Consider the following 13,512-nt stretch of genomic DNA (forward strand, 5'->3'; position numbering starts at 1 on the left):
CAAAAAAACAAATATTTTGTTTTCCATTGTGACAACTCATTAAGCAATTGAAAAAAAGTCCCTTCTATAAATATCCTCTTGTTTTCTTTGTCCTAACATATTTGAGTCAGGGCAGAGGACAAATTCTCCTACTCAGAAAGTGACTTGGAGACTCCATCCTCAGCCTTTATTTCGTGAATCTGCTAGTAACATGTTAATCTATCCTATGGGTCGCTTTGCTTGTATTATTACTCTTTAGACATGGTTAGAATATTGGAAATTTATCCCTTTAATTGATTTTTTTCTGCTAAATCTCTGACTGTGTTTTTACATAAAAGCCATTAAGTAAATTTTTGCACCTGGATTTAGTGCCATTATCAACAACTTTTCCCCTGGCATAGGTAACTGAATCTGTTTTCCTTTCTTTCTCTAGAAAGATGAAGAGATCTACAAAGAGCTTGAACATAATTAGAGATATAATTAACTAGAATTACTTCCTTTTGTTTAGTGATAAATAAAATATGCAATTATGATTTAAAGAAGCATTAATGTGTTTTCAACATCTAATGCTTTTCAGACTCTGAAGAAGTATAGATCATCATAATCTCAGAATTATTTTTCAATCCTAAGTTGAAATACAGCATAGCTCAGATGAACTGTTTCTTAAGGTCAGATGTCCTCTCTAGTACATACACAGACATCACAAACAAAATGTCTGAGATTCAAAGTAATTTTATGACCAAAATTTCCTAGACCTTTTTCTGTCAACAATTTATCTTAAATTGTTTCCAATTCTCCTGCTTAGTTGAATTCTTCTGGTTCTTTTCAGCTATATAGCCCTGTGTTATATAAAAGTTAAAGAATTTAAACAGATTATCAAATTCGTAGCTTGAATTTGGCAGGCACAGAGAAAGCATGTCCATTATTGAAAGAGACAGCATGTCATCATTGACAGAGACAGTATCAGTATGTCATCATTGAAAGTATCAAGTAAATCAAGAAACAAAAGTATAAACTATATTACTAACAAAACATGTAAAAAGCTAAAAACCAAGGCCCCCAACATAAGTAGAAGAACTTCCAAAACCTAAAGAAATATAACAAAGGAGTTTGCAAAAGGAAATAAAAAGTGCACATGGCAAATAGCAAACAAAAATACAGCTCTGTAAAGTACGGAGCCCATATTAAGTTGCAAATTTATATTATTTATGATTTCTATTATACACATCTGAATAGAATCCTGAATAATTTAGAACGTGTTACCGTAAGTAAGGGATTCTAGTAATGCAACCTAAAATATGGGTGTGGTTGAATGGAGTTGATGGGCAGAATGGATTAATGACTCAGGTATGAGAGGCTAAAAAGCTAATGAGTCTTACACATGGTAAAATGTTTGGGCAAACCTCACTTTGAAAAGAAAACCGTGTGCTCACTGATGCTTAAAAAATGCAGAATTTATTGGGCAAAGTACAAGAAACAAAACTACAAAAAAATCAGAATATTTGCATGCGTGGATTCTTCTTGCCACTTTTAGCATTTACAAGAAAGATGAATTCAGACTACAGTAGTCAGAATGCAAGCAGAAATGGGAGGAGAAATATCAATTTTATAAGGTGGTATAGTCTGCCTGCAGGTGTTGTACATAGTTAATCAAGAGTCCCATAATTTGGAATTGAAAAATTGAAGATAAAACTCTAAGTATCCTATCCCCCAAATTGAGATGGTGGTAAAACTATAGCCTTATCAGAAGATAAAACTGATGCTCCAGATACAAAGGCAATGAGTCCACTGGCAAAGACGGAATTTAGGTCTTGTCCTTCCTCCCAAACCCACAGTTTCAAATGGCCTTAAGGCAGTGGTCAATAATTAAAGAGAAGGGCTGGTCATAGCATAGATCAAAGTATATTTATATGCTCTTGGACTATAGTTCCTTTCAGATGGCATTGGGTTATAAAGCAAGTAGACTAGAAGCTTAGTAACCTTGTAAAGAACTTTTTTGTTGAATTTGAGAGTAGCTGACATCAGCCCTTGATTAGTCAATCTTTAAAGTAATCCAAAGGTCCCTAAAACAATATTAGCAGAAGGTGGATTGTAAAAGGTGTGCTGTCCTTAGATAGAGATACTCTCCAAACCAAACTTGGAGGTAACTGTGAAGAATAATGTGCCAGGAAGAACTACCCTGAGAGCAACACTAGGGCCCATGAAAGAGAGTGGACAGAAGATACCTTCTCAGAGGCCCGCACGTCGTCTACTAGATTGGCTTTCCAAGGAACTCTCTGAGCTGTGGGGTGGCTCATCCTTCCTGTCCAGTAGCGTTTGATAATCACTTCAGCAAATCTATTCTGGATGTTTCTTGGTGACAACAGAGACACCAAAACAGCCTTAAACTGCTTACCTATTTGACTAATTTTAAATGAGAAAAAGTAAACACTGTCTTTCTTTAGCCACTATTATTTGTTTCTCTTTTACATACAGCAGAACTTAATGCTAATCAATGTAAAATACAATTAATAGGAAAATATACAAACCATTATAAATTTAGAAGAAAAACCTATAAACTAAAATATTTATATTAGTAAAGCAGAAGAAATAAAACTTAAGACTCAACTCAAGAAGTTAGGGGCCAAAAAGAAATCAAACTTTAGGAAATCTGAAAGAATTATTAGAAAGAAAAGTAAATTTTAATGAATTCGAAAGCAAATAAAGGTAATATTAATTTTTTAAAATCCAAATAATGATTTTCTAAAAAAATTTAGCTAAGAAAATGGCTAATCTTGTCAGGTAAAATAAATTAAAAGAATAAATGAATACACACAGTAATAAATACTAAGAAATGTTATAGATATGGAAGTAATTTCAGACAGCTCTTTAAATACTGATGTGAAATTTGATCAAGAAATTTTACTAAGTGAATACTTAAGGTATAAAACAATTTATACAACATGTCACCCTTTGGCTAATGAAAGCAAATGATAGCTATATATAGATTTGTTTGTATTTTCTTGTATTTACCTGAAATATCTCAAATAATATATAAATATTCCAACCACATAAGTTGTCTGTGAGGAAAAGAATTGGATAGTAGTGGGGGAAGAGTTTACACTTTTTTCTTTTGAAGTTTAAACCATCTGATTATATTGCCAGGTCAAGAATATTTTCTAAAAAGTAATATAGCAATTCAAATTTACATCTTAAATGATTGCCTTTTTTTCAATCGGAGGATAATTTCCACTTAACTAGAGGTAAGCACCATTTGTAACATCAGGGAAATGCCCCTCGCTGCATGCCTAGGTTGGGAGGTATCTGGAGCCATACTGTTGGTTAGAGGACATGCAACACATACAAGTTTCCATTCTGTGAGGTCTCTACATATTTAATGGTTTTCTTGTACACTGTGTTAAGTCTTTCCGTTGCAGAGTAAAAGTTACATTTACTTTAGAATTATTTTAAAAGCATCACTTTTCAACAAAGTTAGCATTTGTATAAATATAATTAGCATAAAATACTAAAGATTATCCACAAACCCAACCAGTTTACAACTCATTTTTGAGCTTTTTAAAGAGGTTGCAGTGAAATATCCACAGGTTTTCAAAAAAAAGACAATTCTTTCACAGTACAATAGAGGGAGCTGAAGGTTATGTCAGTTTATCCAACATGGTTATTTTTAAATCTTTTGGTGACATCCTGTGAAAGAAATATTGAATTCTCTTTTTTAAATTTTAATCCTCCTTAATCTCTTATACTTCTATTGATTTAAAAATTACTCAAAAACCAAAGTGAGCAAAACCCAAACACTTCTATCTAAAGTGCAATGTGAATTGTAAACTTATCTGTCTCTCCCAGTGGAAATTGTGCAGATATTTTCTGGTTTCTTGAGAATGATCTAGTCATAAGGACCAATGTTTCTTTTCAATGTTAAAGGCAGTACTGGAAATTTACACCCTTCTTCTTAACAAGTTGATTGAAAGTCATACCTGAGCAGGTAATTTTGGCTTCTTCATAGTGATCACAGGTAAGTCCACCCCATTGCCAGTTCTTGCAGTCCCAAAGAGAAGTTTCATTTCCGTTACAGCTACTTAGAAACAGCCACGTGTTTGTTGCCTGGATTTTGGAGTATACTTGATAGGATGTTTTGAGTGCAGATCCACATCCCAGCTGCCTGCAAACCACGTCAGCTTCTTTCAGTCCCCAGCCTCTGTCACACACCTTCCCTAACAGTCTCTGAATCTCCACCTCAACTGTCCCAGCACAGCGGCTGCCTCCACCTCTAAGTCTTAGCTCCAGATCTGATCCATCTGCAAAAGAAACATAAACTTAAACCATCGATACATATGGAGGTTAGCTTCCAGAGGATTTTTTTTGTCTTTTTTCTTCTCTGATACTGATACACTGGAAATTATAGCTTACTTATTTCCTGACTTTTTAAGAAACAATAAGATAGACCACAAATTTTTGTTAGAAATGGGACTGTAGTTTCAAGGGTTGATAAAAATTGTCAATGGCAGAAAGATATAAGCAATTCTGCTTTAAAAGAGATTTCTCAAAAAGTGGGTGAAGGATATGAACAGATACTTCTGAAAACAAGGCATTTATGTGGACAACAAACATATGAAAAATAGCTCATCATCGCTGGTCATTAGAGAAATGCAAATCAAAACCACAATGAGATACCATCTCATCACAGTTAGAATCGCGATCATTAAAAAGTGTGGAAACAGATGTTGGCAAGGATGTGGAGAAATAGGAATGCTTTTACACTGTTTGGTGGGAGTGTAAATTAGTTCAACCATTATGGAAGACAGTGTGGTGATTCCTTAAGGATCTAGAACTAGAAATACCATTTGACCCAGCGATCCCATTACTGGGTATACACCCAAAGGATTATAAATCTTTCTACTATAAAGACACATGCACATGTATGTTTACTGCAGCACTATTCACAATAGCAAAGACTTGGAACCAACCCAAATGCCCATCAATAATAGACTGGATAAAGAACATGTGGTACACATACACCATGGAATACTACGCAGCCATAAAAAAGAATGAGTTTATGTCCCTTGAAGGGACACGGATAAAGCTACAAACCATCATCCTCAGCAAACTAACACAAGAACAGAAAACCAAACACCTCATGTTCTCACTCAAAACTGGGAATTGAACAATGAGAACACATGGACACAGGAAAAGGAACATCACACACTGGGGCCTGTCAGGGGGTGGGGGAAAAGGGGAGAGAGAGCATTAGGACAAGTACCTAATGCATGGGGGGTTAAAACCTAGATGACAGGTTGATATGTGAAGCAGACCACCATGGCACATGTATACCCATGTAACAAACCTGCACATTAAACACATGTATCCCAGAACTTAAAGTTAAAAAAATAAGTAAATTTAAAATTTTACAAAGAGATTCCTATGAAATTTTGTCTCTCTGAGCTCCAGGTAGATTCTGAGTTTGAAGTGTGCTCCATAACAGTAGTCTGAGTAATTATTACAGAGAATGATGTCAGACAACTCTCCAAACTAGTTGAATAAAGAACATGTCAAAGATTACAAGTATAAAGGAATTCCCAGCAAGGAATCTCCTAGGCATTTCTACTTCTTACATCTATTCCTACTCCTAAGGAGCACAGGACTTTCTCTTTCTGCTTTTCTTTTTGTTTAGTGTTTTGATTTTGGTTTTAACGTACCAGAACATGTTACGCCAGCATCTTCATTGTGATTGCAATAATGCTTTCCCCATTCATGGTGTTTACATTGCCAGACCGCAGGTTCATGTCCCTGGCAAGAAACACTGTCAAGCCAGATGTGTCCGAATCCCTCACTGGCGTTAACTCGACCAATGGCGGTGATAGCAGTTGGACATCCCAGTTGCTTGCATGCCACAGCAGCATCATGGCTGTCCCAGCCGTCATCACATATTGTCCCCCATTCTCCTTGGAATCTCACTTCTAATCTTCCTGAACATTCAGTGACTCCATCTACCAGTCTCAGGCTCAGATCTGCTCCCTCTGTAACAGAGATACACAACAGGTCTGCGATAGGGAAGTAAGAACATGAGACTATAAATAGCTGTACCTAAGATGAGTTAAGGAAAACGGGAGAGATATAAGTGGAGACAGAGAAAACTGTGATGTACTGTACTAGCACTGGAAATCATTCAAGATGGAAGGAGGAGTGGATCAGGCAAGAAGATGGACATCTCAGTATAGACAGCATATACTACAGGAAGTGTTTCTAACAGGAGATCCAGGGACTGAATTTCATCTAGAGACCTGCTATTTGACCACCACAGAGTTCTTGTTAGAACTGTTTACTTTTTCTGGTTAATATATATTCGCACGTGTTTAACTGGCACCCGCATCCTTCAGTTTGCCTCCATACTTAGCAATCCCTTTTGCCTCTGACTGCATTCTCCATTGATACTACCTAGCCTGTGTTGTATACCTGAACCTGTTGTGTCCACTTCCTTAGTTTAAAAGCAGAGCAAAGAGAAAGGAGGCTTCAGTACTACAATTTTCACCTTCCCCAAATCAATATTCTTCAAAGAATAGACGTTGATTCTGAAGAATATTCTGTAATAAATTAAACTGGTTTTTTCCTCTGGCAGTTTCCATTTTCATTCTCACAATATTATTTATTGTGATTCCTCAGCATGTGCTAACTGGGGGCCTAGAGAAATTTTGATGGGTAAAAGAGAATGGAAGATATAGTCTGTGGTTTTTCTACTCCAAATTCTTCATATTCTTCAGCTAACAAAACCTATCTTTCTTGTAGGAGTTCCATTCATTGTGGTTCAGGCTATAGCTGATCACATTGTTCAACAAGAAAAAGCCTGTTCAAGACATGCAGAAAGAGATAGAACCCAGATGACATTGTTCAAGAACCTGAATCCAACCATGCATGAGGCTAACTATACCCTCTGAATTTCCCAGTTTTGTGAGCCAGTATTCTCTTGGTTTTAAATGAGTTTGAATGGAAGTTCATTTATTTGCACAGAGAGAGAGAGAAAGAGAGAGAGAGAGAGAGAGAAAGAAACCTGGTGAAGATAGGGATTTTTTTACTCTTATTTTCCTAAGTGTTCTCTGGGGTTCAAGACACACTCAATCTCCTTTTATACTAAGAATTCAACAGAAAAATGAAGAGTGGTTCTCTGCACACACAAACCATTGTACCTGCCCCCAGTCTGAGTATCAACGTGAAAAGTCTCTAGACAGATACAATGCATATCCAGTATAAATAAAATTTTAATGGGAAACCAATATTGATTTTTAAAAAGTGATTTGCTTCTGTGAATTTGAAAAATGATTTGGGAAAGAGTGGGTTAATGAGGCTAATGAGGAGGCTTTTGTGGATTAGATGATAACTGGAGTGGTTTTGTCTTAAAACTTCATAGTGCAAAATTTCCTAGTAAAGCCCTTCCTTTCTTCCTTTTTCAAACCTTTTTCTTTTCGGTCTCTCCCTTTCTTTATGGGCTTTTCCTAAACACTGTCTTCTTTTCTTATGACCTGGATCTCAGTTTCACTATACACCCTTCTTCCCTAACCTATTTCTCCTAATTTCAGGTAAGGTAAAAAGTCCACAGGTATCAGAACTGAAACCTGAAGTTAGGTTAAAATGTGGTGACAAAAGAAGCAGATTTCATTATGTTCTTAAGAGTTCAGGCTTTTAAGATTTATTACCCCTTTCTTTTGTCCTCTCCTGGAGAATAGAATGAGCCAAGATCAGTCCTTACTTGAGCAAATCACTCCAGCATCCTCAGCATGATCACAGTTATGCTTTCTCCATCCTTGATGTTTGCAGTCCCAGAGAGCTGACTCATTTCCGTTGCATATAAGATCATCAAACCAGATTGGTCCAGAGCCTTCTCCAAAATTAGCTGAACCAGAGAAACTGACAGCACTTCCACATTCAAGTTGTTTACAAACCACAGATGCATGATCGATGCTGAAGTTATCATCACACACTGTTCCCCACTGTCCTTGGAATTTGATCTCTATTCTTCCAGAACACATATTCCCTCCATTCGTCAGCCTCATTTCCAAATCGGATCCATCTGGAGCAGAGAAAAGACCAGAGTTCAGAAGTTACATTCATTTAGAAGTGATTTTAGAAAATAAGTTTCCTCTGGACACTTGGGATTTGATGTTGTCCTTAAAATGGTGCCTGATTTTGGATGTTGCCCAGCTCCACACAGTGGATAATTTTAGTATGTTAAAATCTAGGAAGCAATTAGGATTTTTATCTGTATCTACTTACAAAGGAAAATATTTACAGATTAAAGTTTTTAAATTTTCTGTTTTGTTTTGTTTCCTTCCATTACTAGGATAGATGTAAATACTTTTTATATAGAAATAGATAAATTCGACTCAACTTATTTAAATTTGACTCCAGCTAAAGCTTTAGGTGTATAAATTTCAAAAAGCAAATTGATTAACTCCACTGGTAGTTATAAAACGACAGAAAATAAGAGCTAAAAGTACTACACTGATGTTTTAGCTAAACAGCCCATTCTATAGACAGCAATAATTATGATAAGAGCCTGCTAAAATTTATGATAATTTTAAACTTTGCAGTAGATGTTACTTTTGTTATTCTCCATTTCACACCTCCCATAGTGGTTAAAAATAAGAGGAAAGAAGGAGGAGACGGAAGAGGAAGAGGAGAAAGAAGAAAGAGAACTGAGTCACCAAGAGAACCATGAGGATCTTCAGCACCTGTTACTTACCAAACAGTATGCTAGTAGTTTTACATGTATTATATCATTGAGTCCTCAGAGACTGAAGTTTAAAGAGATTTGACAACTTGCACAAAATCATAGGATATTAGCTATGGAAAATTTATTTCAGCATTTTTCTAGATGCTACTGTGTGTTTCTCTTATCACATCACAATACCTGGACAGAGATAAGTCCTTTCTATAGTCGGTCCTCTGGGAGAGACAGAGGCTGGGAGGTGAGAGGGTTGCATAAAAAATTAATGAAACAGGCCAATCATGGTGGCTCACGCCTGTAATTCCAGCATTTTGGAAGGCCAAGTCAGGCAGATCACCTGAGGTCAGGAGTTGGAGACCAGCCGGGCCAACATGGTAAAACACCGTCTCTACTAAAAATACAAAAATTAGCCAGGTGTGGTGGCAGGTGCCTATAATCCCAGCTACTCGGGAGGCTAAGGCAGGAGAATCACTTGAACCTGGGAGGTGGAGGTTGCAGTGAGCCGAGATTGTACCATCGCACTCCAGGCTGGGGGACAAGAGTGAGACTTCGTTTCCAAAAAAAAAAGAATGAAACAAACAAGGAGAAATGGGGAGCCCAGGAATCTGAATTGGGTCAGAAATGTGCCCTTGGGATTTGCCAGCAGAAAGTCCTGACACATGGCTTTCTCAGTTATTGTGGGGTCAATTGCAATAAAACATAAAGATGTTTTGTAAATTAAAACCACAACGTAAATGAAATGAATAGCACTGCACACTGGATCAAGCAATTATACTTTCAAAGAATCCTTCCTACAACAAGAAATGATGTATTAAAGCTAGAAATAGTTGATTTTTGTTCACTAAGTTGATTATCAGTTAATGGACAAAAGGGTAATAATTTGTGGGTCAACATATCAAAACAAGTCACTGGGAAAGAGAAAAAGGAAATAACTTAGATGTCACGATATTTTTATGATATAGGAATAGTAGGTTACATTAAGCTTACTGAATATAAAATTTAAGCCACCACTTTTTGGCTTTTTGGCTAAGATCACGTATAAAATTGAAGCCAGTCACTTCCTCATTAATCACAGTGTTCAGAATTATTTTCATTTAAAAAAAAATGCCCTTGTGTTTTGTGGTTTTCTAGCAATGGATTGAGTACTTTTATGCAGGAACTATTGCTTACAGGAAAATGGCTTATTCTAGGTTTTAACCCATCTGCATATTTCTTCCCCACCAAGGATTTTGTGTTGAGGCTTTGACTAATGCAAGTCTTACCTGAGCAAGTCACTCCAGCATCTTGTTGGTGAGTACAGTTACTATGCTTTCCCCATCCATCATGTTTGCAGTCCCAAAGAGCTGACTCATTCCCACGACAAGAAACATGATCCATCCAAATGCGTCCAGAACCTGCACTGAAATTAGCCCATCCAGTGGCTTTGATAGCAGTTGGACATCCCAGCTGGTTACAAATCACAGAGACCGCTTCCATGCTCCAGCCATTATTACACACCGTTCCCCACTCCTCCTGGACTTTCACTTCCACTCTCCCACTACACTTGTTTTCACCATCCACCAGCCTCAGCTCCTTGGTTGTTCCTCCTGCAACAATGGATTAAGACAGTCACTGGCCAAGGTCGCAAAAAGCAGGTAAAAAATTATTTTTTACATAAATTATTTATCCTCCAAACTCAGATTTGAGAACCATCCCAGTTCTATACATGGTAAAATAGAAGAACGTTATTTCACAGTCATTCAAATATAAGTATCAGTATTACTGGTTTCAAATTAAGCAGTGCTATATAACCAGTAAAGGCAAGTAACTCAATAATGTTTAATAGCTTTATTTTATGGTTGAAGAGTCTTAATAGTGGCAATTTATATAATTTCCATGAAGCGTTTTCAAGTTAAATAAGATTCTACAAAACGTTATGGGGATGAACTTTTTACATTTCTCCAAAACCGTAAGGTCGATAGAAAGAAGGCTAATAGAGAATTTATGAAGATGAAAAGACTAGTTGTAAGAAATTTAACCCTTATTTCATACAAATATGTAAAATAGCATAAATCTTAAAAACACTAGACTGAAACTTAATCTACTTAAATAAAAATTAAGATGGATATATTTTCCTGCTATTTTCTACCATAAAATAAACCTGTTTGTACTCTCTTCCCACCCCCAGATGATAGATGATCTCAGTTGCCTCCTTGGCATTATTTTAGCTTTATTTAGGAATCCAGTGGTCCCACCAACCAGGCATCTCTCAATACATTTTTAGATAAATTTTGGCATTTGAATTCACTAATGTGTTTCCCAAATTCACTTTTGTTCTAATGATTCTGAAGTTTCTCCTCCTTTGTATTCTTTCCTATTTTTTAGCTCAACATTATTTCTAATCTTTAAGTAAAATTCATCTTTCTGCTGTGAGTTTATTTTATTTGGTGAGGAACCATGCTAATATTTTGGTGTCGCATGGTTAGATTTTTATTGTGTGCTTTTAATAATATCTGATCCTTTGAATACATGGAGCATGTCACCTAGTTTTTAGATGCTACTCAGCCTTCAGAAAAATTGTTTGCTTTTTAACTGTTCTTGTCAGAGTGGGTGAAGGCTGTAAGTAAATTTGACAGAGTACTCACCAAGAGAACTGGTGACAAAACAGGCACTGAGAAGTAAGACCACAGCAATAGTGAAGGGACTCAAGTTGACAAAATGTCTTCTGACGTCTGTGAAAAAAAAAAGAGGGCAAAAGTAGCATCTTCCCAAAAAAAGACTTTGGAGAAGATAGACAGTTTCAGAGGTTAATTAACAAAGAAGGTCAAACCAAGACAGAAAACCCTTCCTTTTAAATTGCAAGGCGGGCAGGAAACATTCATACCCAGGCTCTTATAGTTTCAGTGAAATAGCTTTGAAAATGTTCATGTTTATAGGCAACCTAGAGGTGAGGGACTAGAAGAAGGTTGGTGGTGGAAATGAGAATTGCAAGGGCAACCCTTAAAACCTGGAAAATGAGAACAACATCAATGAAACTTATAGTAGACAATTCTCCCAGCAGGCACAGGGAAGGTATCCTGAGATTTCTCTATTCCCTAACCACCTCGATATTCAATTACGGATGCTCCCATCTTCAAGACTACCTGAGCCGCACTGAAAGAGGATAAGTTCCATGAGTAAATGAATTATATCTATCATGTTCACCATAATTTCACCAGTACCTGTCTTGATGCTTGCCAAATAGTAGCTAGCTGAACAATACCTTGATGGAATAAAGTGACGATATTCATATCTGAAAAGCTCAAATATTAAATCTTGTCATCTTTACCTGTATCATTATCACATAATACACTCTTTAATGCTGTTATTACTCTCATATCTTCTCATTACTCTAACCCAACACTAATTTAAAACTAAAACTGCTAAATGATTTTAACATGTCCAAATAACTCTTGAAATAGATAACTCACTTATCAGAGTAGATAATCTTCTTTATGTAATTAACTCTCTATCCATATTCATTTCTGCGTATTCCATCTTTTCTAACAACTATTTTTTCATACTCAATACATTTCAGTTAACTTTAGTTCCTGACTTAATTTCACCTCAGCAGTTTTACAAAATTAATGCCAACTCTGATTCCTATATCACATCTTCAATTTTGAATCTATGGCAAATCAAAGATGCTGCCATATAAGCCTATGTCCTTTTTCCACTCCTTACTCTCCTCATGCCAATCACTTTTAAATCACATCCATTGACTGTCATAATAATATACCCCATTAAAGGGGAAATGTAGAATAAATGAGAAGCTTTTACCAGCAGATCCAGAGTCTTCAAGTAGCACCATTCTGAGTTTGTTCATTCCAAAGTTTTATAACTTCAATGATTCTTAAATCTTCTTGTATTATTCCGTAGAAATGTTCTTCTAAAGAAAAGGACTAAGAATTCTAAAAATCACTTCACTCTCATGAAAATGAAAAGGCTACATACGGAGGCGGAGTCAACCCAAAAAGGGAAGTCATTGAAAGAGCTGAGGTTCCATTTCGTACTCATGTTTTCTTCAATATGGGACATGAAACAACCAAAGGAAATTGGGAAACACTTCCCACAGATTTCGAAAAATTAGAGGAAATACTAACTCATATGCTGCTGTTGCTGAATTAAATATTTTATATTTTTGAACTTCATTTTGGACAAAATATATGAGATACAAAAAGGTACTGTCATGTAGAAAAATTATGTAAAAAAACTAAAGCAAAACAGGTAAAACATAATTAAATAATTAATGTTTTATTATATCTACTTTTAATTTTATTTCCATAATCAAATGTGTCTAATGAGTAATTTTGTGTAAGTTGTTGAGACACAGCATTTGTCATTTCTTTTCTAATGGGATGAAGTACACCAAGAGAATTAGCCATGACTATTACTGATATTACAAATGGTGAAACAAAAATTAGCAAAACATGGTTTTAGCTCTATATAACTCAGATTCAAGTAAGAGAAACACATATGATAACAACAATGAACATAAAGTTAAAGTGTGGGGGTAAAAATAATGGATGAAGTAGTCCTATCTATTGAGAGAAAGGAATGAACAGTCAGAAAACTCTTTTCTCTGAGGAAAGGCTTAAATTGTGTCCTAAAAGATGAGAAAAACATTGCCAAAGGGACAAATGATAAAGGAGTTTAAGGCATAAGAAATAGCACATACAAATGAATATTTATATATAAAAACATATCAGCTCGAAATAACTACTAATAGTTCATCATGGCATACATATTGTCAGGTGTTAGTGATGGGCCTGAAATGGGGAATTAAAGTAGCACCTCCA

The 13,512-nt window shown here is 35.9% G+C and overlaps 1 protein-coding gene across 9 annotated transcripts in view; it reads right to left on the reverse strand.

The window, feature by feature from the left end:
* CD163 (CD163 molecule) overlaps positions 1-12,666 on the reverse strand; it is a 34,713-nt gene extending 22,047 nt beyond the window's left edge. For all 9 annotated transcript variants that reach the window (XM_031650234.1, XM_031650233.1, XM_021921989.2 and 6 more), the window contains exons 1-6: positions 12,494-12,666; positions 11,320-11,406; positions 9,958-10,281; positions 7,718-8,038; positions 5,673-5,993; positions 3,954-4,274 (exon numbers count right to left, since the gene is read on the reverse strand). In XM_031650234.1, the coding sequence (XP_031506094.1) occupies positions 3,954-4,274; positions 5,673-5,993; positions 7,718-8,038; positions 9,958-10,281; positions 11,320-11,406; positions 12,494-12,539 (1,420 nt within the window). In that variant the 5' untranslated portion in view covers positions 12,540-12,666. The remainder of the gene's footprint in view (positions 1-3,953; positions 4,275-5,672; positions 5,994-7,717; positions 8,039-9,957; positions 10,282-11,319; positions 11,407-12,493) is intronic.
* Between the last annotated feature and the right edge of the window lie 846 nt (positions 12,667-13,512).

This window comes from Papio anubis, chromosome 9 (assembly GCF_008728515.1).
Source record: "Papio anubis isolate 15944 chromosome 9, Panubis1.0, whole genome shotgun sequence".
NCBI lineage: Eukaryota > Metazoa > Chordata > Mammalia > Primates > Cercopithecidae > Papio > Papio anubis.